At 38.1% G+C, this 24,804-nt stretch overlaps 2 protein-coding genes across 6 annotated transcripts; one reads left to right on the top strand and one right to left on the bottom strand.

Annotated features, from left to right (window-relative positions):
• Window positions 1-1,011: 1,011 nt before the first annotated feature.
• LOC311291026 (para-nitrobenzyl esterase) lies at window positions 1,012-12,218 on the top strand. Of its 4 annotated transcripts, none has more exons than XM_084409851.1 (10): window positions 1,024-1,111; window positions 2,159-2,860; window positions 3,915-4,022; window positions 6,339-6,535; window positions 6,795-6,994; window positions 8,137-8,195; window positions 8,296-8,463; window positions 8,676-8,897; window positions 9,955-10,118; window positions 10,900-12,218. In XM_084409851.1, exons 2-9 carry the CDS (start codon window positions 2,167-2,169, stop codon window positions 10,095-10,097), a joined length of 1,791 nt encoding a protein of 596 aa, XP_084265977.1. In that variant the 5' UTR covers window positions 1,024-1,111; window positions 2,159-2,166; the 3' UTR covers window positions 10,098-10,118; window positions 10,900-12,218. The 4 variants fall into 4 exon arrangements, with proteins under 4 accessions (XP_084265976.1, XP_084265975.1, XP_084265977.1 ...); XM_084409852.1 differs by having other exon boundaries at window positions 10,972-12,218; XM_084409850.1 differs by having other exon boundaries at window positions 1,012-1,056; window positions 9,955-12,218.
• Window positions 12,219-12,226: 8 nt separating this feature from the next.
• arfgap2 (ADP-ribosylation factor GTPase activating protein 2) lies at window positions 12,227-24,172 on the bottom strand. 2 transcript variants are annotated; one of them, XM_084409856.1, is made up of 17 exons: window positions 24,048-24,172; window positions 23,205-23,323; window positions 22,983-23,055; window positions 22,735-22,866; window positions 21,565-21,645; window positions 20,698-20,812; window positions 20,560-20,616; window positions 20,094-20,144; window positions 17,409-17,461; window positions 16,086-16,222; window positions 15,345-15,476; window positions 15,066-15,194; window positions 14,841-14,990; window positions 14,627-14,753; window positions 13,614-13,704; window positions 13,395-13,516; window positions 12,227-13,309 (listed from the first exon to the last, which is right to left on the bottom strand). In XM_084409856.1, exons 1-17 carry the CDS (start codon window positions 24,117-24,119, stop codon window positions 13,289-13,291), a joined length of 1,662 nt encoding a protein of 553 aa, XP_084265982.1. In that variant the 5' UTR covers window positions 24,120-24,172; the 3' UTR covers window positions 12,227-13,288. The 2 variants fall into 2 exon arrangements, with proteins under 2 accessions (XP_084265982.1, XP_084265983.1); XM_084409857.1 differs by lacking the exon at window positions 20,094-20,144.
• Window positions 24,173-24,804: the final 632 nt, after the last annotated feature.

Raw genomic sequence — 24,804 nt, forward strand, 5'->3', positions numbered from 1 at the left:
GATTCATATTAACAGCATAGCAGGTAATATTACGCTGTTTTCACTTTAATACACAGATATAGTCTACACATGCGATTTCTTTACTAGCTGTTTACGTTCACAGACATAACCGACTGTGTTTATGTAAACTTTGGTTGACATTGACATAACCTTGTGTGTATTTGACAGTGTGCCGTCAAACATCCAGCTTTCTGTGCGCATGCTTCAGATGTGTGCGCTCAAAAAAACATAGGCTATATCAGAAGTTTCTGATATATGACTTTAAAACGTAGGCAATGCAGATAATAAACATTCATGTTGTTGAAGAACTGTAATGTCACATGCATGACCTCAATAGAGATGATAATCAAAACCAAACACATGTTTTAGTTTTTTGCAAGTATTGGAGGCACGTGCTGTACAGGCTCCGCCCTCTTCTGAAAAACGGGGAGGGGAGCAGCAGCTCATTTGCATTTAAAGACTTAAATCTGTTTGTTTGTTTGTTTGTTTGTTTGTTAGAACCGAGTCCATTGATAAAAGCTGTGAGGGCTGGAGAACCCAGCTGCAGAAATGAGAGCTCAGTCAGGAATACACTTAATGTATCTTTAATTAGTCCATAAAGTAATTCCACAACAACAATCCATAAAGTAATTCCAAAACTGTAACTCCAAATTGTTTCAAAGAGTCAAAAAAAAAAAAAAAAAAAAAAGCCGAAAGAGGTTCTAGAAGCATGATAGGGTGTGTGTGTGTGTGTGTGTGTGTGTGTGTGTCTATCTATGCAGTCTGTGTGTTTGAACTTTCAGCAGCTTTAATAAAACACTTAATTCATATAGTTGCTTTTATAAAACAAAAATATAATAGGCCTACACTATATGCAATATTTTATTAAAATATATTCATTTTAATTTGAGTTGGCATGCAACTCCCATTCCTCTCATTTTCTCCCTTGTTCTTTTTAATACAGCTTTAATCTAAGGCAAAAATGTTAAAATCTCTCTCTACTGTAGGTTTGGTAAAGCAGCCATGTAAAACTCCAGTTATGGGCGGAGCAGGAGACGTCCAGTACAGGGTTGTTTTGTCTGATAGCCTGTGCCTGGCTTCAGTGAGTGCGTGCGCGAGCTCTAATGTCATAGTAAGTACATGCGTCATTTTGTGACCTTTTTTGCTTTTTACATTAAACACAGGCTATTAAACAGGAAAAAGCTATTATGGTTTAGTAAATCAATATGAAAATGTCTTTGAGTGCTTGTGTCGTAGTTGCGCCGTTTCAAGTAGCCTAACTTTGTATCGACGTTATCAGGGCAACATTTTCAGGTAGATTAGTTATTTTTTTGTTATATTTTTATGTTTAGTACACTTTTATGTTTGCTGTGAAGGAAAAAGTTCCTCGTGTAATCTAAACTGCGGCTGAAATCCAGTTATTCCACTCACAGAGCAGTTTAAACATGTTTATGCATGTTTTTCTTTAGCGTCATGTAACGTTAGTGGAATACGTTTATTTGTGGTGTAATATTTTAACTTTCACCTCATGGATAAGTCAGCATAAAATGGAAAACTTCATGGTGGGTCATTTGGTGGCTTCCGCTGATTATTCGCCTCATCCTGCGTCTGTCACGACAGCACACACTTCATGCTGAGAATAAACTAACACAAGCCACACAGATGCACACTGTGAAGCATTATAAACATTATATACACTGTGAACACTAAGGCATGCTTTATAGATATGGTTACCATAGGCATAACACATTATGAAACGTTACATATCTATTCAGAATACTAGGTTATAATGTAACCTACGTCTATACGCACACTAACGTAACTATACTTATTGCATAGTTTTGAGTATAGTGCATTAAAACACACAATCATCATTATATTTCATGTGTTACTGTGTGTTAGGTTACATCACAGACCAATTCTCCACAGGTGCAGTCATGAACATAAGTAAAGTCAAAGTCAAATGTCATACACAATAATAATGTACTGTTACAGTTAAAATGTATAATGGATTGCAATGTGTTTTATATGGCATTAGGAAAACCTTCAGAATGCTTTATAAATACAAGCTTCACAGAAAATATTTGCATGTTTTTTTCCAGTACAGTCTTTCTGGATAAAAAAGGTATTGACTTTCACTTGTATTCTCTCTCTGTCTCTCTCTCTCTCTCACACAAAGTATATAAAATGAGTGAGGATGTGTATGAGGTCCCTGAGGGGACAGAGTATCGTTATCTAGTGCAGGACGAAGAGGAGGAACAGGTAAGGTACGTCCGTCGCCACTACGTCAGTCCATTCCGGGCAGTGTCACGCAGATGCATGTTCCTCATCGGCTGTGCCGTGGTCAGTCTCCTCTCTCTCGCGGGATACCTGGCGTATATGGCGAAGATTCCTCCTCCAGGGGTGGCAGAGGTGAAGACGGATTGCGGTTGGCTGCGCGGGCGCTGGGAAGGCGGAGCGTACTCTTTCAAGGGCATCCCGTACGCTGTACCGCCAGTGGGTGAACGTCGTTGGCAGCCTCCGGCGGATCTAGTGGAGGCGGGAAAGTGTTGGCATGGCATGTACGATGCTACTCGATTTCGCAGCATCTGTGCGCAGGTGCAACCCCTCCGAAAAGATGGGCAGGTCATGGGACAGGAGGACTGTCTGCATCTCAGCGTGTGGACTCCGAGTCTAGAGCCCGCAAAACCCCTGCCCGTCATGGTGTGGATCCACGGAGGGTATCTCCACATGCTGAGCGGCCAGGAGAGAGGCTACTCCCCCACTGAAGAGCTGGCGGCCCGCACGCAGACGGTGTACGTCAGTCTGAATTACAGGCTCAATGCTTTCGGCTTCATGGCCCTGGAGGTGCTCAGAGAAGGCTCCCCCACCAACTCCTCAGGTAAGGCCCAGTCCCTGTCCAGTTCACTTATGACTGCTGCCCATCTCGGACACTTTTATTTAATAAACTACTGACAACATATCTTCCAAATTTCAATTCAAAATATTGTCATTTAGAGCATTTATTTGCAGAAAATGACAACTGGTCAAAATAACAAAACACATTCCATGTTTTTAGACCTTGAATAGTTTATGCTCATTTTTAAACGTTTAGAAATCAATGTGTTGTGGAAAACCCCAGATTTACAATCACAGTTTTTATGCGTCTTGGCATGTTCTCTACCAGTCTTTCTCGTTGATGTTGGGTGACTTTATGCCACTCCTGGCACTAAGACTTTGTCTGATGTGCTTGTGACCTTGTGTCCTTCCTCTTGATCACATTCCAGAGGTTTTCAATGGGGTTCAAGTCTGGAGATTGGGCTAGCCATGACAGGGTCTTGACCTTTGTGTGGCATAGAGCTTTTTCCTGCGAGAAAACCCAATCTTTGTAATTGGGGAACATTGTCAGAGCAGAAGAAAGCTATTTTTCTTCCAGGCTAACCTTGTACTGTACGTGACTTGAGTCATGCGTCCTTCAAAAAGACGGATCTGTCCGATTCCAGCCTTCCTGAAGAACCCCCAGATCATCACAAATCCTCCACCAAATCCTCCACAGAGGGTTCTCCAGGTCTCTGTCTAACCATTAGAGGACCAGGTGTTGAGCAAAGCTGAAACATCAGAATCAGGCACATCTGTCTTTGTGAAGGACGCTTGACTCAAGCCACATACAGTACAAGGTTATCCTGGGTAATGTAGTTTTTCATCACAAATTCAACTTTTAAACACGATTATTTAAAAAAAATAAGTTGAAATAACGCAGGCTGATGGCATCAACAAAAGCATATACCATCGATTAACAACCTCAGATCTCACAGTAGGTCTGTCTTTAAAGATTTATAAGTTGTTTTTTAAAATCCATTCCCTTATGGACTCTATCAGCTCTCTGCTTGTCACTACAGCATAATTGAAATTCATCAAATGTCATCAAGCAGTTTTTTTCCTGTCTGCTGTCAAAGGGAATTATGGCTTCATGGACCAGATCCAAGCACTTCAGTGGGTCCAGCAGAATATCCATAACTTCGGTGGGGATGCAGGGAGAGTTACCATATTTGGTCAAAGCTCAGGTACAACATACAATGAATGACCCCTTAAAAGTATTTGGACACTTAAAATGTCATAATCCTGTACCCTTTACTTTTTGAGAATGTGTGAATAAGGACAACATGTTTCTAAAATTAAATAAGTTTGTAACATATTGCATATATTATAATACTTATTTCTTTTGTCTTTAAGCTTTTATATTTTTACTTTAAAATATATTTATAATATATATTTTTACTTTCTAATAAGTTAACAGTACCTTTTTTTTTTTACACTGACCCAAAGGTATATTCATGTGTAAACCTTTAAAATGACATCTAAATTTTGTATTTATGTCTAAATGTTAAATGTGCTGTCAATAGAATAAAGCCAGTAGTCATGATCTAAACTCAATCCCAACCAAAAATAATTAAACCTTTAAGGGGTGGTATAATGCCCTTTTCACAAGATGTAAAATAAGTCTTTGATGTCCCCAGAGTGTGTATGTGAAGTTTTAGCTCAAAATACCCCACAGATATTTTTATATAGCATGTTAAAGTTGTCCATTTTTGAGGGTGAGCAAAAACACACCGTTTTGTGTCTGTTCCTTTAAATGCAAATGAGCTGCTGCTCCCGGCACAGAGGGTGGAGCTACAACAGCTTGTGTCCTTTTACCTCACACACACATGGCACTGAAAATTTCTAAAACTTTTAGCCTTTTATGTTCAAAGAAGTGTAGAATGCAACAGGACGTTTCTGAATGGTTAGTTGGTGAATTTAGGTAGCTTATCTTCTAGTCATTGATTAGCATATTCTGTCTTGATAATCTATAAATCGTGTTCCGGGGGCGGGGTTTATGTAAATTGTAGGGTTGTGATGTCACTAACCCGGGAGGAATGTTGTGTAGTCCCTACCAGCCGTTTGTTGTAGTCCTTAAAAAACGATTTCTTTAAAGGGATAGTTCACTTTGAAATACATTTTTGATATGTTTTAGCTTACCTCAAGGGCATCCAAGATGTAGGTGTCTTTGTTTCCGCAGTAGTTTCAATTTTTATATTTTTAGGTCAAACCGTTCTTGTCTGTCAGTCATATAATGCAGGTCGATGGTCACTGTCTCAAAACACAAGCACAGAGTCCAAATTAAAACAATTCCCCACGTCCAAATGAAACAATTCCCCATCATAAGTACACATTGATGGCCTAAGACACGAAACGAGCGGTTTGTGTGAGAAAACGAACAGTATTTATATCGTTGTTATCTCTTGAAAACAGCACACGTCCAAATGATCTGACGGCGCGGGCGGGTATAGATATAAACATAGATGTCGCCTTGGCTACAGTTTCGTTCCAATGAACTGCAGTAGCGAAGGCGACATCTAGTGTATACATCTATACCCGCCAGCGGGCGGGTATAGATATATACACTAGATGTCGCTTGGCTACGGTTTTGTTCCAATGAACTGCAGTAGCCAAGGCGACATCTATGTATATATCTATACCCGCCCGCGCCGTCAGATCATTTGGACGTGTGCTGTTTTCAAGAGATAACAACGATATAAATACTGTTCGTTTTCTTAAAAATATCAAAATTGAAACTACTGCGGAAACAAAGACACCTACATCTTGGATGCCCTTGAGGTAAGCTAAAACATATCAAAAATTAATTTCAAAGTGAACTATCCCTTTAAAAGCAAATATCTCCCTTTGCTTTGAACTTTGAGCGTTGTAACTTTGCAGATGTTGTTTATGCTCAAACAGCAACATTACACACTAACTAAAGTTAGAAAAGTGAAATCATAATCAACCACCCCTTTAAAATCAAATTCTGTAAATGTGTTAAAATCTACTATGTTAAATTAATTTCAATATATCTTAAGTTGAAATGGGTGGGTGATTTGACCAAAATCACGATACGAGGTAGGGTTGAATAATGTATAGTTTTAGCATCGATATTACGATGTGCGCATCCGCGATAGTCAACCCGAAGGATGTGCGTTGTCAAGTATAGGGATCGTAGTTGATCCGTGATCCGTAAGGACCAGGCCGCATGATTCCAGACGTAGATTAAAGTGATAGTTCACCCAAAAAATGAAAATTCTGTCATCATTTACTCACCCTCAAATTGTTCCAAACCTGTATAAATGTCTTTGTTCTGCTGAACACGAAGAAAGAATGTTTGTATCTCAGGCCCCATTGACTTCCATAGTATTTTTTTCCCCTACTATGGTAGTCATTGAAAAATACTCATAAGATTTCAAGTACATTACTAGTGCACATTCAAAATAAAGTGTACTTCTTTTTCACAAGGGTTTAGCTTTATAGATGTATAATAAGTATCTCTCTCACTGTTTGATCATGAGGAGGAACTTCGGTTTGGACTTTGATGATGTCTCCACTAGCCAAAGGACTCTTTCATCGTGCGATTGACATGAGCGGCTCGTATGTGTATAATGCTTCCCTGGAGTCAGCAGAAAAAGACAACTTGGAATTCCTGAGGAGAACTGGCTGCAAGGACGCCATCTGCCTGAGAGGACTACACATCACTCAAGTCCTTCAGGTGAGAAATTCATGGCCGAGCTTGTAACCTTCCACAGCAGAGTCATGGCTGACTAACAACAGCCTCAACCTGTTGGCTTCGTCATCCGTAAACTCTCTTTAATAAATCATCAAACCTCAACTTCCTGCCAGAACTCACTGAACGCTCTATGAATTCTCAATGAACATCAGAGGAAGGGGTTTAATTTTTCTAAATGGTAGTAATATATCAGAAATGGACCTGTGGTTGAATTAATGTCAGTGATTTCTGTCTGACTCAGGCAATCCCGTGGCAGAAGTACCCATCATGGGCAGCCGATGACTTAGTCGATCTTCCAGTCAAAGGTATATTTGTTGGTCCGGTCGCAGTGGTTGACGGCCATGTTCTCAAAGCTCCTCCGTTTGAGACCTGGGAGAAAGGGGGAGCCTATAACGATGTCCCATTTGTGGTTGGAACAACTGAACAGGAGACTGATTTTAGGTAACCGGCTTTGTTTTATTTTCAGTCATAAGTTGTAAAATGAAAATACTGTCAGGAATGTGCGGCATTCAGAATTGAACACAAATTAAGTTCTTGAATTGGAATTGAGGTTCAAAGAAATATAGAAATCTAATTTGTAACTATTCATTACAATTCATTATACAGTTCCCATAAACGTTATTATACACAACATGGTGTATTTCGACTGGAGTATTTCCAGCAACATTAGATGATATTTATAATCGCTGTTTGAAATGCCACCTATAGAAATTTCTATTTAATTTATTATTTAATTATAATTATTTTATTATTTTATTAGAATTATAAAAAATCGATTAAAAAATATATATATATAAAAAAGAATATGTATATATATTTTTATTTATTTATTATTATTATTATTTTTTCATATATATATATATATATATATATATATTTTTTTTTTTATAGTTCTAATTATTTTATTATTTTATTAGAATTATAAAAAATCTAACTAATCTAATGTTGCTGGAAATACTCCAGTCAAAATTCTCCATGTTGTGTATGATAACGTTTATGGGGATTGTATAATGAATTGTAATGAATAGTTACAAATTACAATTAAAAGATTTCTATGTTTCTTTATACATATACAGTATACAATACAATGCATCCCCTAATATTCTACATACATTCTACAGGAAATAAATGAGCATAAATAATAAAAATAAATCTTGTAATTATTAATGTTTTGTTGTGAAATGTATGTTGGACTAATTCAATTTCTCTAATGCAATTCAGTAAATTTCTCCTCCTGTCATTCCTAGTCAAATTCTGATTCAAACCGGTGGGGAATATTTTACCCAACCATGGAAATTACATTGTGAACATGGCATCATATATTTTCTAGTGCTGTCAAATTGATTAATCGAGAGTAATTATAGATATTTACACACAAATATGCAGTATACTGCATATGTGTATAAATATGTGTGTGTGTATATACAGTATATACACACACACACATATATACAATATATATACATGTAATAATATATATACACACACATTATGTAAACACAAACTTTTATTTTAGATGCGATTCATCACAAATAATGGATTTGACAGCACTAATATATCATGCTCTATACATCATTCTCTAGTCCTCCATATGAAAACATCTCTACATGGACATGGGGGGACTATCGCTGGATTGTGACAAGTAAGTCGCTCATAAGAGACATTTCTTTATATAAGTGTTTAGTCTTTATATAAGTGAATGTGTTTTTCCTCACCACGTCTCTGTTGATTCCTTCACACAGGCAAGCTGAGCCCTTTCGGAAAGAACCTGAGCGATCAGGCGCTGAGGCTGTATGATAGTTCAGCACCGTGTCCGACCTCTGACCGCTGTCCAGAGAGACTCTTCACCACCATGGTCTCGGACATGAAGGCCACATGCCCCAGGAACGACCTGGCTAAGAGAGCTGCAGGTTCAAATCAATTTTTCATTTCACAATTAAAGGGAATTGAGCTTTATCAGCACTCTGAATATTTTATAATTTGTGAGCTCTAATAAATATTTCATGGTAAGCGTAATAAGCAATATAGCGTACAGTCATAATTGCAAAATAAACTCCTTAGTCAGACCCCATAGTCAGATGTTTAAACCTAAACCTTTTCAATGATGTCACATGTATTCCAGGCGCTTTAAAGAGCCCAGTGTACCGTTATCTGGTGACTTACACTCCATCAAAACAGGCAAACGCCTCCAGCTGGCTTCCCTTCCCCAGTCGCTTTGCCTTTCATCTTCTAGACAGCTTGGCCTTCTTCAGGGGTCTTGAAATGGTGCTAGGGACCCTGTCGCCAGCTGATATGAACTTCCAGGAAATGATCACCAAGTATTTTGTACATTTTGCCAAAGAAGGTAAGCTTATTGTGAGATTTCCCATAATAATAGCACAACACTTATAGTTAATCTAACCTGCTTGATTCTTCAACTATTTGATGAGACATACAGTACACTACTATTTAAAGGTTTGGAGTCAGTACGATGTTTTTTTTATTTTTTTTTATATAATTTATGGACTTTTTGGAATTTATGGACATAGGATTTTTTTTGGTCGATACCAATTTTAACAAACAACTTCTGGCAAATTCTGATACCGATGTAACTTTTGTTATTAAAATAGATTACTGTTTATTAGCAAAGTTTATTGACACATCATCAAATCATCTTCACTGAACATGGGTTTGATCCATTTATGATTCAACAAGCCAACATAAATTCATAAATACAACAGAACAGAGATATATATGAAATAAACAGTGCTTTTCAGGTAGGTCTAACAGTTGTTTTCAGGTACAGAAATTGAATAAAGTAATACCATGTATAAATTAAATATATATTAATCCTTATTATAGTTACAAAAGTTATTTAGTCAAAAGCAGTGAGCGGTTTTTTTTTTTTGTCTTTTGTTGTTTAATCAAAACAATCTTCAACAAACTCTTCCAGCAGTCTGAGGTTTACAGAGGAAGTGCAAGAGCAGGTTTTTCCTGATCTTTTTTGCTTTGGTTCAAATCAATGTTTATTCATTACAAAGCTGGCTGGTTTGGTTCGAAACTTAAAACACTTTGACTAAATAAAGTAAAGAAATTTCGCAGCAACCCAAGTTCGATTCCCGGCTCGATGTCCTTTGTCAATCCCGTTCCTCTCTCTGCAACCCTGTGCTTTTCTGTCTGATCTCTACACTGTCCTATCCAATAATGCCATAAAAAGGCCAAAAATATCATTTTAAACAAACGGAGCAATTTCAAGAGGGCCCGAGCAACAGTGGAGCCAGGTGCTAATAAATAGTACATCTGAAACCTAAGCTGGTGAAAATTAGGCAGTCGATGTTGTGCTCTGACAAATAACTTTGTGTGTGTGAATAATGTGATCAAATCTTGCCCATAACGTTCCAAACCTCTTCATAACGTCACAGGTAGGATGCCGGAGGAGTGGCCGGAGTTCCCCTCAAGCGTCGCCCTGTTGGACAAGAACATTTCTTTCGTGCCAAACTACTCCAGAGAGAGGTGTGACCTGTGGGAGCAGAACGACTTCTACTCGTACGCCTGGATCAACTGAGCCTCATCATCATCGCTGGTGGTATTGATCCAACCACTGCATTTCCATCTGACTGTGTGACACGAGCAAAGCTTTATTGTGTGATTATACAGTATTGACACATTTATAAGACTTCGCAGAGTATCGGGTGAATATTGTTTGACCTCCAGGAAAATACGTGTTTCCATATGAAAGCAAAATCGCAGAGATCTCTTCAATGTCTCAATTTCTTTCTCCCAGAGAGCAACGAGACTAAATCGAACTCAAATGGAGACTCGGGTCTTTCTGATGGGGAAATTATCGTAGAAAGATCTCGGACTGTGATCAAATTTGCCTACAAAGTTAGAGACCACAAAATGAATTTAAACATTTCTAATCAAACCTTTCCAAGCCCAAATTATGGGCTATTTTATAGCTGTTTTTTCTTACTGTATGTCTTTTTTTATTTTGGGACAAACATCTAAGACAAAGTTGATTGGGATAAAAGGGCATCCATCCATCCATCCCCTAAGCTGTGAATTGAATTTGCGAATCCGAAGGCTGTTTTAAGCCATAAATCCCCATTATTCAGGTTTTTTCTTTGTTTGTTTGTTACACTAATCGGCTCCATTCATATATTTACAGAATATAGCCAGTCTGCTTTCAAACCTGTTATTCTTTGGTTGTGTGACTAAGTAAATCCAAAGCTTTGACATGGATGAGAAGCCAGGGACACAATGAGGGCCTAGAAAGGGATTTAATGCGGCTCTCTGATCGCCCTCTTTTAATTTAACTGCTATGCAAATAAGACTTACGGTTACATTGATCTTTTGTTTGTTTGTAGATGCCGTAGAACCCCGCTATCGATGCAATAACAGAAGGTGACATTTATGTGTTTTTGTACCTGTGATCAAAGGGTCTTCTAGCACTCCTGAACAGACTTTGGAATCAAGGCCTGTGGAATCAGGAACATCACACCACCTGGAGCACTATCACACTAAATCTGAACCAGGAACAGTTGTGTTTTATAATACAGACCCATTTTGCCTTGCATGGCTGAATGAATGGAGAGGTCATAGGTCGCCCTGCCCCTGTACAACGGGATGAAAGGTGTCCGCTGAATGGGAGCACATGAAAGCCCTGACCCATATACAGAGTTTTCGTTAACCCTATAAAGCCTGACATATGAAATAATAGTCTTTTTTTATTTTAAGGTACACTTTTTTAGTGGGTAAAAAAACAAAACTGCAAAAACAAACGTTGTTTTGGTTTTATGGCTCATATGATGTAGGAGAAAATGAAGCCCATACTCAAGGGGGAAAAAACACCCACTTTTATTCAGAGGCCCAAACTGAGCAAAAATATGCAATTTGCTGCTGTTTATATGGCCAAAAAAGTTACTATGTAAATCAATGAGATCTTTATAACAGTAAAACAGACTACTTACATGAAATGCATATCAGTTGTTACTCTATATTTCCTAAAAATGATATTTAAATGCTTTTATGATCAAAGCTCTGTAGTTTTTATTGTGGTGGTGGGCAAAACACATGATGATCGGGATGTACAAAATAACATTCTTCTAGAGATTGTTGTATCATATTTGGTCAATTTTAACATGATTCTAAAAATGATTATGTGTAATCAAGTAAACCTAAGTTGCTTCAGTCCAGTAAGTGTTCATCTTGAAATATTACTAACAATATAAAGTATATTATGGTTGCTTTAAAATCAGTAAAAATTTCACAGCAATAAGACAACCTAAAGGTGTACGCTTTCACAATCATACTCTTGCTTAAAAAGTATAAACTTTCAATCAGACGACAAAAGGCAAGTCGTAGATTGTGTACATATTTTTTTTAGCAATGTTTTTATCATGTTGAAAATTTAGATGCCTTAAAAATGTGCATATCAAATGATACAGTAGGCTTTATAGGGTTAACGTCAGCCAGGCCATTAAAGGGTTAACACCTTCTCTACTTTGTACTCTGTCTGAATGAACTACTTTAATACCACTCTTGTTTGGTTTTGCACTTTATCTGTAATCCTTGTGGCATAAAATGATTGTGTTGACTAAATCAAAGTCTTAAACAGCTGTTGTGGGGGATTTCATTCTTTATTCACATAATTCTCAACAGGCCACAATAAAAAGCTTTTATTCCAGGCGGTCGTCGGATTGTTGTTCTTTTATTTTCAAATTTAGCAGACAAATACCATTCACCAGTTCCCAGTCTGGCATGAACCCAAAAGAATAGGAAAGAAAGGCTGTAATGCATGTACTAGAAAACAGACGACATCACTTCAGTGGGTGATTTTTAAATAAAGAACCATTTTGTCAGCTGTCATTTTATCATCTAAACTGAGAGAGTCGTATTAAATTGTTGATTAAATCACATCACTGTAAACCTCCTCAGTCAGCTTGGTTTCTTGAGCAGTTTATCTGTAAATACGACGAGTGAACGCTGGAAATCTGACTCGTTGTACAGCACCAGTGTCTACGGCTTATGCTGGCATGCAAAACAAACACCTGTCCTGAAACTCAAACTCCCAGGTGTCACTCACACATCCACAAAAAAAACCTCAAGAACTCGTCCTTGACATGCGAGGACATATTGCACAATATTACTGTTATTTTATCACTTAAATCACTCAAACTTTCTCATAATTATACTAACCATGTAAAATTATGATGCATCAATTTTAAAGATTGTATTTAGGAAATGGGCTCAATTTATAAATATACCATATGGGGTTCCCTTTCCTTGTTTACTGAATGCACTGAGGTCTTCGGAGAGCGTTAAAATACAAAAAAGAAAGCCATTAGAACATATTAGCACTAGAAGTTCAGTTATACATTTAATTCCAGACAGAATACTTTCAAATCCAAAACTATTTGAAATCAAAGACCAGTACATGGCATAGAAAACAGGACTGTTATTTCAAACAGAAAGCACTGCGACTCTGAAAACAGACTTTACACTCTGTCAAGCGTTTCTGTAATCTGAAAATAAAACAAGAGTCTTCAAAAAAAAAAATTAAAATTAAAATACTGTCAGCAAGAGTCTACAGTGGTCTGGGGAGAGAGCGGGAGTTCCCAGGTCTTCGTCTTGCTCTCTCGCTCCCTCTCCCTCTCTCTCTGATGTGTGTTCATGTAGGAAAGACAGACTAGATCCAATCAGCAGTGAGGTGTGTCCTGTTTGATGCAACTTCCATTTCAGTCGAACGCAGTCCTTTCAGTAAGATCCGTAGCGATCCTGAAACGTGAGTTAATACAGCCGTTAGATCAGAATCGGCGTGGTATCGTCACGACTGGAATATAAAGCGCATGTGTGCATTCACCTGAATGGTGTTCATAACCCCATTAGCCAGCACTGCCATCTTGCCTGCCACGGTCTTCACACCTTGCTTGAACTGGGCGATGTCTGGACCAGAGGGAAGCACGTTATCGAATCCTGATGAGCCTGCAGGGACAACACACACACACTGAGTTTCGCAGACAAAGTCTCGCTTACGCAATATACTACGGCAACATGGCGAGCTGGAAAGGGATGTGTTTACCAGAGGAACGCACACTGCCGTCACCAAACAGGTCAGCAGAGCTGATGGAGGTACTTCCAGACATGCCCTCCAGACGAGTCTTTGCTTCATACTAGTAGAGATTTACATAAACAATGAAAGAAGTCTCCATATTCTTTCTTGAGATAAATAGATTACACATTTTTAAAAACACAAATAATTTACATAATAATAATAATTTGTATTTATATAGCGCCTTTCCAGGGCTCAAGGACGCTTGAAAATTGTACATAAAATTGTAGAGGCGGGAAACTTTTGGTACCTCACGATTCGATTCAAAACGATTCTTGATTTTGAATCAAATTTCAATTCGATGTGTGCATAGATTTGATTGTAGTGAACTGTTTTGTGTTACATGTTACACTGTATAGTCTTCACTGTGTGAATTAAATATAAATTGATTCACATTAAAGATAAAGTGATTCAGTCAGAAAAGCAGTGAGTGTATTTTTAAATCAACATTAATGAAACGGATGGCAACAGTTTATGAGGCTGCTGTCCCTTTAAGAACGAATGCACAGATCTATTACACATCCGATTTTCTCCCATTTGTTTTCGTTCGCGTAGGACATAACAGACTCTGTTTACATTGAGTACTCCACAGTCCACACGATGTGCATTTTGACACAATTGTGTGTGTAGCTGTGAAAGAACTGAATTCGAGATCGCATGCATGCGAGTCCGTCAGCACGAGCACCGCATTTAGTCCTCGTTCGCAGCTTTTGTGATTAACGTCAATAATTTTAAGTAACTTTAAGTAGTACTGCGAAGTTAAAGAAGTGTAACACTTTAGAAAATCGATTTTTGAAATTTGTGAATCGATGCAAATCGGAATATAGAATCAAGATTGACATGATTCGCTTTTTTTCCCCACACTTCTATACAATTGAGCAATATAATTTAACACACAATAACATTATCCTTAGATTACAGTAAATGAACACCAACGTTTCACCAAAGATGTCCAGTTAGTGTCAAAAGTGGGCTCATGGTACCTCTGGGTTGCTCTCGCGGCCGAAGAACATGTCCGATGAGATGGCTTTAGCATTGGCAAACTTCTCTCGTGCTTCGCTAGACTCTGCGGCGGGCACAGACACCTCAGGCTTCCGTCGGCTGGGCAACCTGACATGCATCGTGTCACCAGTCATGAAAGCGGCCACAAATCAAATCACTGACTGCTGGATCAGGACGTTATTAAGACAGACCAACCTTTCTCCGATTGGCTGGATGCTTGAGATGGTGACCTCACTGTCTTTAGGTTCATCCTTCTCCAGAGCCCAGGAGGAGAATGATGATCCTCCATCATTGTCCCACCGTGACCCAAAGCTGTCTCCTGATGTGAATGGGTTGTCCTTGTACCTGAGATCACAATGAATGATACCAATTACAAACACACACACACACACACACACACGGCGTCCGTCACAAACATACTTTGGCGGTCCCGAGGCAAAGCCAGGCTCATCAAACATGTCCAGCTTGGAGCGAGAGGAGGATTTGACTCCCACCGGGGTCTCCTGCTCGATCACTTGCATCTCGGACATCACGGAATGAGACACGGCACTGCAGAAAAACATCACATTAACGAAACCAACATACACGCGTCACTCTGTTCTGGGTTATTAATCTGCTGAAGACAGTGATGTCATGCTTGAGGGGAGTGATGTAATTAACGTGACAGTGGTTTAATGGAGGTTTCCGCTGTGTCTTTACCTCCTGTTCCCGAATCCCATGCCCAGTCTCTCCGCCTGTTGCTTCTTCTTCCCTTCTAGGTTCTGCAGTTTCTTCTCCTCTATCTTCCTGTCAATCTCCAGCTCTTTGTAGGCCAGTCGCATCGAGGCCACCCTGTGAGATAAGCGGGAAAGCAATCAGGCACTGTTAGAAGAGGCATGAGAATTCAATAGTTTAAAGAGAGGGCAAAATCTTGACAGGTGAAGTATGTACGATTTTATGTTAAAATACATTCTATTAACCCTGTTTATTGTTCAATGAACGCTTCAATACTATAGAGCTCCACCATACACTCATTCAGAAAGACACGATGTGTACCAGTTTATATGGTATACTTCGATGGGTCCGGTACAGCCTCAAACAGTCGAAGTGTCAAAAAGCTGCCCGGTGCAGACACATTGGACGAAACACTCACGTTCGCTCTAGACTTAGCCGGCTCTGTTGCTTACTCATGACACATAGCAACACAACTAAAAGTATTCATAAAATGTTTGACCTTTTCTTGGAAGTAGCCTACTTTTAAAGGGTTGAGAGATGACTTCACTAGCACCGTAAGAGCTGGACATGATGTTTGAGTTGGGGAAGGTGCGACGCTTTGAAAGAGTGTTTGCAAGGCTGTAATTCCACTAGGTGCCACTATAGTGAACTACATTATTTACCTTTAAAGAATGATTAAAAAAATGTTTCCAGCATCTGCAAACATCATCATAGAATCAGACTCACATGGACTCTTCGGCTTGTTTCTTGGCTTCAGCGACCTGTTCCTCTCTCATCTTCTCTGCCACCTGAGCTTGTTTCTCCACCTCAGTGAAGCTCTTGCTGCTCACCTTCTGGGCACCAAGACCCTTTTTAACGCCAAGCTAAAAACCAAAAGGAAGACATTTTTTCAAATGATCATAACCATGAGCTCGGAGGTTAAATGACAGTATATACTTCTGCAGATGGTTTACATTTGACAAAAAAAAAGAAACAAAGAAAATTCGGTAACACTTTATTTTACAGTGTCCTTGTTACACATGTACTTACCATAGTAATAACAGTAAATATGCAAAATTACATGCAACTAACCCTCAACCAAATCCTAATCCTACCCTAACCCTATAGTTAGTACATGTTGTTGCTTAATATTACTCATTACTTAAATATATAATTACACTGTAACAATGACACCTTAAAATAAAGTGTAACTGAAAATTCTCAATATTACAGCGTTTATTATATATAATTTATTCATGCACATTTCATTACTTCACATGCCTTCATTACATTTAATAAAATAACTTCCCCTCCTTCTTGCAGTGACATCATCTCTGATGACACGTTTATAGGCGCGAGGGCGGAACAACCTGTCACTCACAAGATCGCCCAATAGAAAACCACAACCATCCAATCAATTACCGATGGACAAAATCAAGTCCTGCCCTACATTTGTTTTTCTTCGAGAAGCTGTTTCACTCTGATATGTGAGACAATAGAGGGAAGAAAAGACTATCGCATGTCAACGAAGTACATTTATCCTCTTAAAAAAAAAAAACAGCATAAAAGCAGTACAAAAAATACTATGATTTTATCTAAATTAACATCACAAAAAATAGAGACTTTTGATATTAGAGTACCACAATGCAAAAAAATAAAATAAAGTCTCATTCTCAATGACAACTACACAATTATGCTTCAATGATAATCCTTAAAAGTAAAATATATTATCCTATTTGATTTCAAGATGAAATATGACCTGGACATGTTAACAGGTTAATGCTTAAAACTCTTTACTGAGAACAAAAAAAAAAAAAAGTCTGACCGACTAAATGGGGAAAAACAAACATTACATTTGTATAACTATTATTAGAATATTTAACATTCAGATTCTGCCATTACTTGCACATGTCTGCATTGACTTTTGATTTCCTTCTTTAGCTTGAGGCAGAACCACAGTTCTAGATTCTGTACAAGTCTGACACCTACTGCCAAAAACTGAACACTGCAAGATCAGGAAACACAATTGCCTGAATAGGAAGTGACCGAGAGCACTGATTGTTCACCTACCCCTTTCTTTGCAGTGGCTGGCTTCTTCTTTCCAATGATGGAGGACTTCATTTCTGAAAACGGAAAGCATAGTCAGAGAAAAGTAAACAGGCATTTCCACCTAGATTATTCCAGAGAACACAACTTCTCTAGATAAGGATCATTAGTGCATGGCGATAGAGGCCACGGCCAATAATGACCTGAGAAATATCATGCCGGCAAAGCCTGAGGAAAGGCAAGAGGTCACACTTGCACACAAATCGATTAGATTATCAGAGCAAGAGTGTGTTGAAAGTGTACATGTGAACATTCATGCTGTATTCATTTTGCAAACTGTACCAATGAGGTACAAAAATAAATAGAAAACTGGGGTGACTGGAATGCTGAGATTGGTCTTAAAGTTTAGACCCACTGCATCCTGATCAACGATGAAAAGCCGCTCTAATCTCATTCAGGGCATAAATCAATCCAGACCGGAAGTACACGTCAGAAATACCACAACATAAGCTCTGTGTCCAGAATGGAAAGTGTCTGCGAGCTCTTTATGAGATCAGAAAACCCTACACCTTTTGTATCAGTGAGTGACTTTACACACTGGCTACACATGGCTTCACTTGTGTTAAATTGCAGAAAATAGATTAACAAATATATATACACACATTTAATAATTTGGGAATGTGTCAAGGAATTAATAAGATTAAAAGGTGGCATCAATAATTAAGGCCATGTGTCCACCAAAGCATATTTTCCTAAGGACAGTGTGTATTTGAAATGTTTTAATGGGAGAGCCACATATTTTAAAATGGCGGCAGAGTGACGAGGCAGTGAGGCAGCTGCGCACTTAGCATTTTATTATGGTCGGTGAGAGTTGAAAAATGTTCAACTTTGGGTAAAATGTAGAACTCATCACTGTCACTTTTTACCCAGCCGTCCAATCACAGTGGAAGAGGGGCGGGACAAATACCACACTGACCAATTGTCACATCCTGCATCTACAATGACAACAACAAGCACAACAACGGCATAATGGAGGAAATTAATATTGCTGGTCTCAGAATATACATACAATGTATTCAGAAGCAAATTATCTGTGAAATCAGATACTAGTAACACTTCCACGGATATTGCGCATAACCGCAACCAAAGCGTCTCAACTGAAAAAACACTGTGCCATCAAAGTGTACAAATTCTCTCAATCGCCCGCAGCTAGGCGTTTTCAGAAGAGTGCCTGTCGTTTTCAGCCAGCTAAAAACACTTGAGGACAATTCTTTGGACAAAAGGCGATCCAGTGACAATTTGCCGCACCTTAGGAATACGAATTGACAAATACTTTGTGAATAATTATAGTTTTATAACATGCAAGTTAGTTCTGCTTTTACATTCAATTACTAGGGACGCCACGTTCTGGCAATTGTTCTAGTTGACTCCTTAAGGCAGGGTAGGTGATTTGCTTCAGAAACATTTTTTGTTGTGCTGCGTGAAAGTCTCTTCACATCCCGATAGCAATCACTAAGTTAAGTGGTCAAAATGTATCATCTGTGGAAGGCGTAGGACCATAAAATGTTCATCCAATCATAGATCTCGTTCCGAAGGCTACGGCAGGATGTCCTACCTGCCTGTCACTGATGTTTTTACATACCCTTGCGCACTCTGTTCGCGCAGACATCATACGTCATCAGCGCGCTTCATGCTATGCAGAATTAGACAGACGTTAGTCACTGAGCACCGCAACCGAAACAGCAGTCGTCTTTTACAGTTCCTCCTGAACCAAACCAACGAGCTTATGCAGCGTACACAATAGAACAACTGCAATTTGAAAGAGTTGGAAACCTGTAACGTTATACTCGAGGTTGTTCGTGCGTTTCAATGGCAACACCATCAACGGTGAAATGAACCTGCAGCAGTCAGGTGGTACAGGTCAGTGTATAAGTTCATTATTATTGTAACGGTATGTGCTTTGAGACATGAGGTAGTTTAACGCAGTCTCTCTCCCTACTGAATGCGTTCGTGTGTTTTGGAGGAGGCGTGGCTTTGGAGACGCTCTGAAAGGAGGTTGGGATCTTATGCTTTCAAAGCTAGCTCGCTATTGCAAGCCTCCCCGAAAATCGCCAACCCTACCTTTAAAATGTTCAATACCAAGCAATGTTCAAGGTGCAAGTGAAGCCCAAAGTTTACTTCAGGTTTTATGTGTCCACTAAGGTATATTTACAGCGCATGTGACGTAATTTCTTTCATCATCACAGTATGCATGTACTGTATGCGAGCAGCCATATTTTTCTATATATCCTTGAATTTCGTTTGAACTAATTAGGGGCAATAACAGAATTAGGGCCACATTAAAAAAATAAATGACAATAATAACAAGTGGATGGCTACAACAATAGACGGTTGAATAATACTTTAAGCTCGTTTCATAATGTTGATTAGCACTGAATATCTCAATTTTAAATTAAATAAATAAAATCCCAGCCAACAATTGTCAGTGCAATATATACACTGTCCCTGATGACACCCTGAATAGATTTGAAGCAGTAAGAATTATTTTTTTTTAATAAGCAGTAAAGGCAATTTTTAAATAGGAGCAGCTTTGCGAGGAAGGGGTGGAGCCAAAGCGGCACACACACTCATAATAAGTGTCAGTCAAGCGCAGAACCATGCTGCTACTTTCTGATCAGCCAATAGGCATTTCAAAATCATTCAAATCACCTTCAGGAATTTGACACTCTTCAGACGCCAATCTCATTGAGTTCTCAATCTCTACATTAACAGAACAGACAGGACAGCAGGCTCTGAATTCATTTGCAATAAATGTCGCAGAACTACATTTACTGGCTTGCTATTACACATAGATATGATTTTAAAAAGACTTAAGTACATACATAGTCATAGTGTTTTAGAACCATAGCACTTTTTTGCTTTTCATTTCATTATTTGCTGTCAGTTGTCCATAAAAAGGTTGATATACTGGTCACAACCAGGTCCTGGAGCTTGACTTGCTTATAGGATTCATTAATGTGTGGTGATAGTATCTAAAAAAAAACACTTCAAAAATAATAATGGGGAATTGGGTGGTGAAGGGAGAAATAGACACATGGGGATGTTCTGATGATAATGTACATTCTGCCAGAGCACTAACACACACAGACACACACACAAACCAGCAAACACTCACCTATTGTGGCTTTAGGACTAGTGCTCAGTCCTTCAATGCTCGGACCCTCTTCAGGCACTGGATCACATGGACAAGAAATGTTTACACGTAAGAGTAATGACAATGATGTATTAATGGTGTGTAATGCGCTACACTCACAAGTGCTGGTAGTCTCTGAACTCTTAGGACTGCTCTGCTCCAGTTGAGGGCTAACAGTAACAGCTCCATTCAGATCTGTTAGGGATGGGGACGCCATGTCCCAACTGTTGGCAGGCTACAGGTAAGAAAACACAATTATTAAATATTACATATCAAGTCATAATAATAATAATAATAATAATAATAATAATGGCATATCTGCATGAGCACAACCTTAAAGAGAGAGCGAAACTTTTGACACCATTTTCAGTCGTTCCCAATAACAGAATAAGGAATTTAAAATATCTTTTCACTCACAAAATGCAATTACTGATTAAATATTTTAGAGAACCAGAAAAACTTGATATGAAAATATTTCATATATTTTCTCGACTCTCACAATTATAATTAACAAAATTCCATGACATTTTCAGGTTTCCAAGACTGAGGGAATCCCATTTCTGGCACAAAAAAAAAAAAAAAAACCAGAAAACAACAGTAAACAAACAAAAAACATCAGGTAAACTAGTCCCTCCTGATGCACTGTTCAGCTAAATGTTTAGTAAAACTTTAAAAAAAAATTCCTTAAGACATAACTCAGCATTTACTAGTCAAAATGCACAATTCTATACCTGAATCCATTATGCGACAAGAATGTAGAACTCATAAAAGAGTATGACCTTCTACTTCCGCCAATATTCGGAAGTGTGCATACGATGGAGACGTGATAATGACAACATGGCGAATGTAGTACGTCTGGATTACATTAATACTGCACATTATACTATATAGAACATACTTTTTTAGTGGTCGCAAAGTAAGACCTTATTCAAAATAAGTACCTACTCGAGAGAGTATGTGATTTCAGATGCAGCCTGTGTGTCCTACCTGTGTGAGCTCATCGAAGAAGTCAGTCTCTCTCTTCTCTACAGGTGATGGCTGAGCACAGCCTGAGCTGTCAATCCACAGCTGAACCATGAGAAAAAAAAAAGCGAAAGTCAGAAAGCAGAATAAAAGTTCTGAATGCAGCTCTCCAGATACACTGGACGTCAGGGGAGTCTGGGAAGATAAAGCTAACGAATACTGCTGGAACGTGGAGTTTGTTCAGTGACTCAAGCTCAAAGTTTACTCAATATCACAAACACCACAGCTGCATATAAAAAAAAAAAAGTGAAGTGAAATCCAAATCTCTTTTTGCTTTACATAACTAAACAGCAACATATAACTATTAAAATATATAAAGTAAAAAAATTATTATTAGGTTGCACATCTGTTATTATAGATTCACAGTAAGTGTGTGTGTGTGATTTGGGGAATTAACCATAAAGTCATTAAATACACAATGCATAATTGGGATACACTTGTCCATGAAGAAAATGCTTGACATTTGTTGTTGACAACAAAAAGCATGCATTCAATCAAACTCTTCCATGAAAAGGAATACACAACCCAGACTACATTAAATAAGTTCACTGAACTGAGCTGGACGATGACATCATTTTTCGCAGAACTGCTTTAGATAAATCAAACTCATTTAATAACTGGTGATCTTTACAACGCTACAGAATCAACACTGAACTGACTTCTGCTGAACAACAGCTGAAATGCACCATTTCCCTTTCATCACTGTAAAGCTGCTTTGAAACGATCTGTATTGTATAAAGCGCTGTATAAATAAAGGTGACTTGACTTGCAACAGAGATAAAACATGGTTTGTGATGATATGCACAATATGTGCAGTTCTGTGAATTATTGGCATTTAGAACCCAAACATTCAGACTACTTATTAAAACATGCCTGTTGCAATAGCAATAAAGTTTCTTTTAATACATTTCTATATATATTTTGTTTCATTTTTATTAAATATAGTGTTAAATGTCCTCTGTAAAATCTGGGTCTTGAAAGGCTAAGCTGGATGGAGGCCCCTGCCTTTAGAGCATGTAAACAGCATGACAGTACAACATCTTTTAATAATAAATGCTGACAACAAACCCAAGGAGCATAGTTCACTTTCTAGGCAGTGATAACGCTGGAACAGAATGAGGTTCGTATACACACCTCAGTGCCATACTTGGAGAGCGCAGCGTTGGCAAGCTGTCGAATCTTCTCTCTGTACATCTGAGCCGCACGACTGTTATACTTTGCATTGGTGTCATTAGTGGTACAGCCATGTTGGCGGAAAAACCCCATCTGCGCACAAAGAAAACTACAGTATTGGCTCATGCAAATAGCTGAATTAAGAGGCTAAGTTTAAAAGGAAGAACTGATGAAATGGATATTACAGGGTAGGAAAAAGAAGAACTAACCGCATTGGCATTTCCTCCAACCTGCATACATCTCAGCTGAAACCAGCTCCAGTTGTTATCCAGCTCTGTGGATCTGAAAAGACAATACACCTCAACTCTTGCCTCGTTATTAACAAATGAATGTGGCATTGTGGAACACCACAGATGACTAAAAACCTTAACAGACATTTGCATGACAGCATAATATAATTAAAGAGAAAGACAATAGAGAGTCAGACCGACCTGATAAAGCTCAAGTGTACTCCCAAGGAGCGATGGATCCCAGAACAGTCAATGCACAGAAACACTCCATATGTAATACTGGCCCAGCTCGGGTTCTTAGCGGAGCAGTCAAAGCAGGCCTAGGCACAAAACAAATCATTTACATACAAAAAAAAAAAAACAGTTTCATAAATAAACCTCTGTAAACAAATGGTTTAACTGACTTAAGGACAAAGAGTTCCAACATATGGTTCACAAACCACATGTTCATAAAAACTCAGTAATGTGTACATTCGAAAAAAAAAAAAAAAAGAAGAATATAAAAGGAATGTACAAAAACTTTACCAAAACGTTCAATTTTAAGTCAATAACAAACATTATGTAAACTTAAAAGATTTGATCGTACAATAATTCACGATTCCATGCCCCCAATATACAGATTTTACCATATGAATGAGTTTGATGCATCTATGGGACAGTACAGACTGATAACTCCGTGGATTTTGAGGCACATTTTAACAGGATGAGTAATTTTCCATCGCCACTGCGTCATTCTCACATCACAGATAGAGCAGGTAAACCTGCAATCATCTGATTTCTTTTTAGGACAGCTGATTTAGTCATAATAGCTCGTTAATACGAAGTAATTATTGTTTGATAGTTTAGTACTGGTCTGTTTTTGAGATGTGATGTTGATAGTAAACATTTACGTGTTAGACGGCACTCAGGCCCCATCAGCACCGGCTTAGCGACTAACAAATGACACGTAATCCCACATGAAACACACATAAGGATGTCTCTGAATAAGTTATAACGATAATGAAAACAGTCTCAGGTAGGTTTTAATAAGACCTCGCGTGTTACCTTGTTTGTAGGGACAGAACGCAAACGTTTAAAAATGGTTAGAATTTCTGTCTTGTTCGGTTCCGACGCCATCTTGCCAACTGAGCAGAGGGAAAACAGAAACCAGACATTAAAGACCAGGCGGAAGTGATGTTTCTGAAAAATAAAGGTCCCTTGAGACAAACGCTTTAGAAGAACATTAACAAACTCTCACAGAAACGTGAGAATGCATACATGCTATCCGTAAAAACCATGTGAAAACACTGTATTATAGACCGTTCGTATAATATCTAAATATTGATACAAAAACAAAAATTTACTTTTAGACGTACGCACCTAGAGTTTTTTTTTTAATTTATTTTTTTATTGTAATTAATTTATTAATTACACAATCTGGATTTTGTTCATCTAATATGAATCCATAAATTCTATATACCGGTAATGTAAAATTAAGAGTGCAACTTCAAGCCCTGAGTTTTTAATAAATGCATAAACAACAATTACATACATATAAAAATACTACATGATAACTATATAGTTATGTAACTATATTATATCTATATTGTATTATATTATATTACTATTTTATAATTCAAGCACCTCAAGAGAAAACAAAACAATGTTACTGATTACTGAGTACTGTACAAGATTAATAATGGATGCCTCGTTTTCCAAACTTTTATCATAATTTAAAAAAACAAATAGTACATCCTCATATATAAAAGAAAATCGCAAAAAAAAAGGCAAATACTTCAAGCCCTGGTCATATGTGGCGGAA

Source organism: Rutilus rutilus (genome assembly GCF_951802725.1).
Source record: "Rutilus rutilus genome assembly, chromosome: 5".
Taxonomy (NCBI): domain Eukaryota; kingdom Metazoa; phylum Chordata; class Actinopteri; order Cypriniformes; family Leuciscidae; genus Rutilus; species Rutilus rutilus.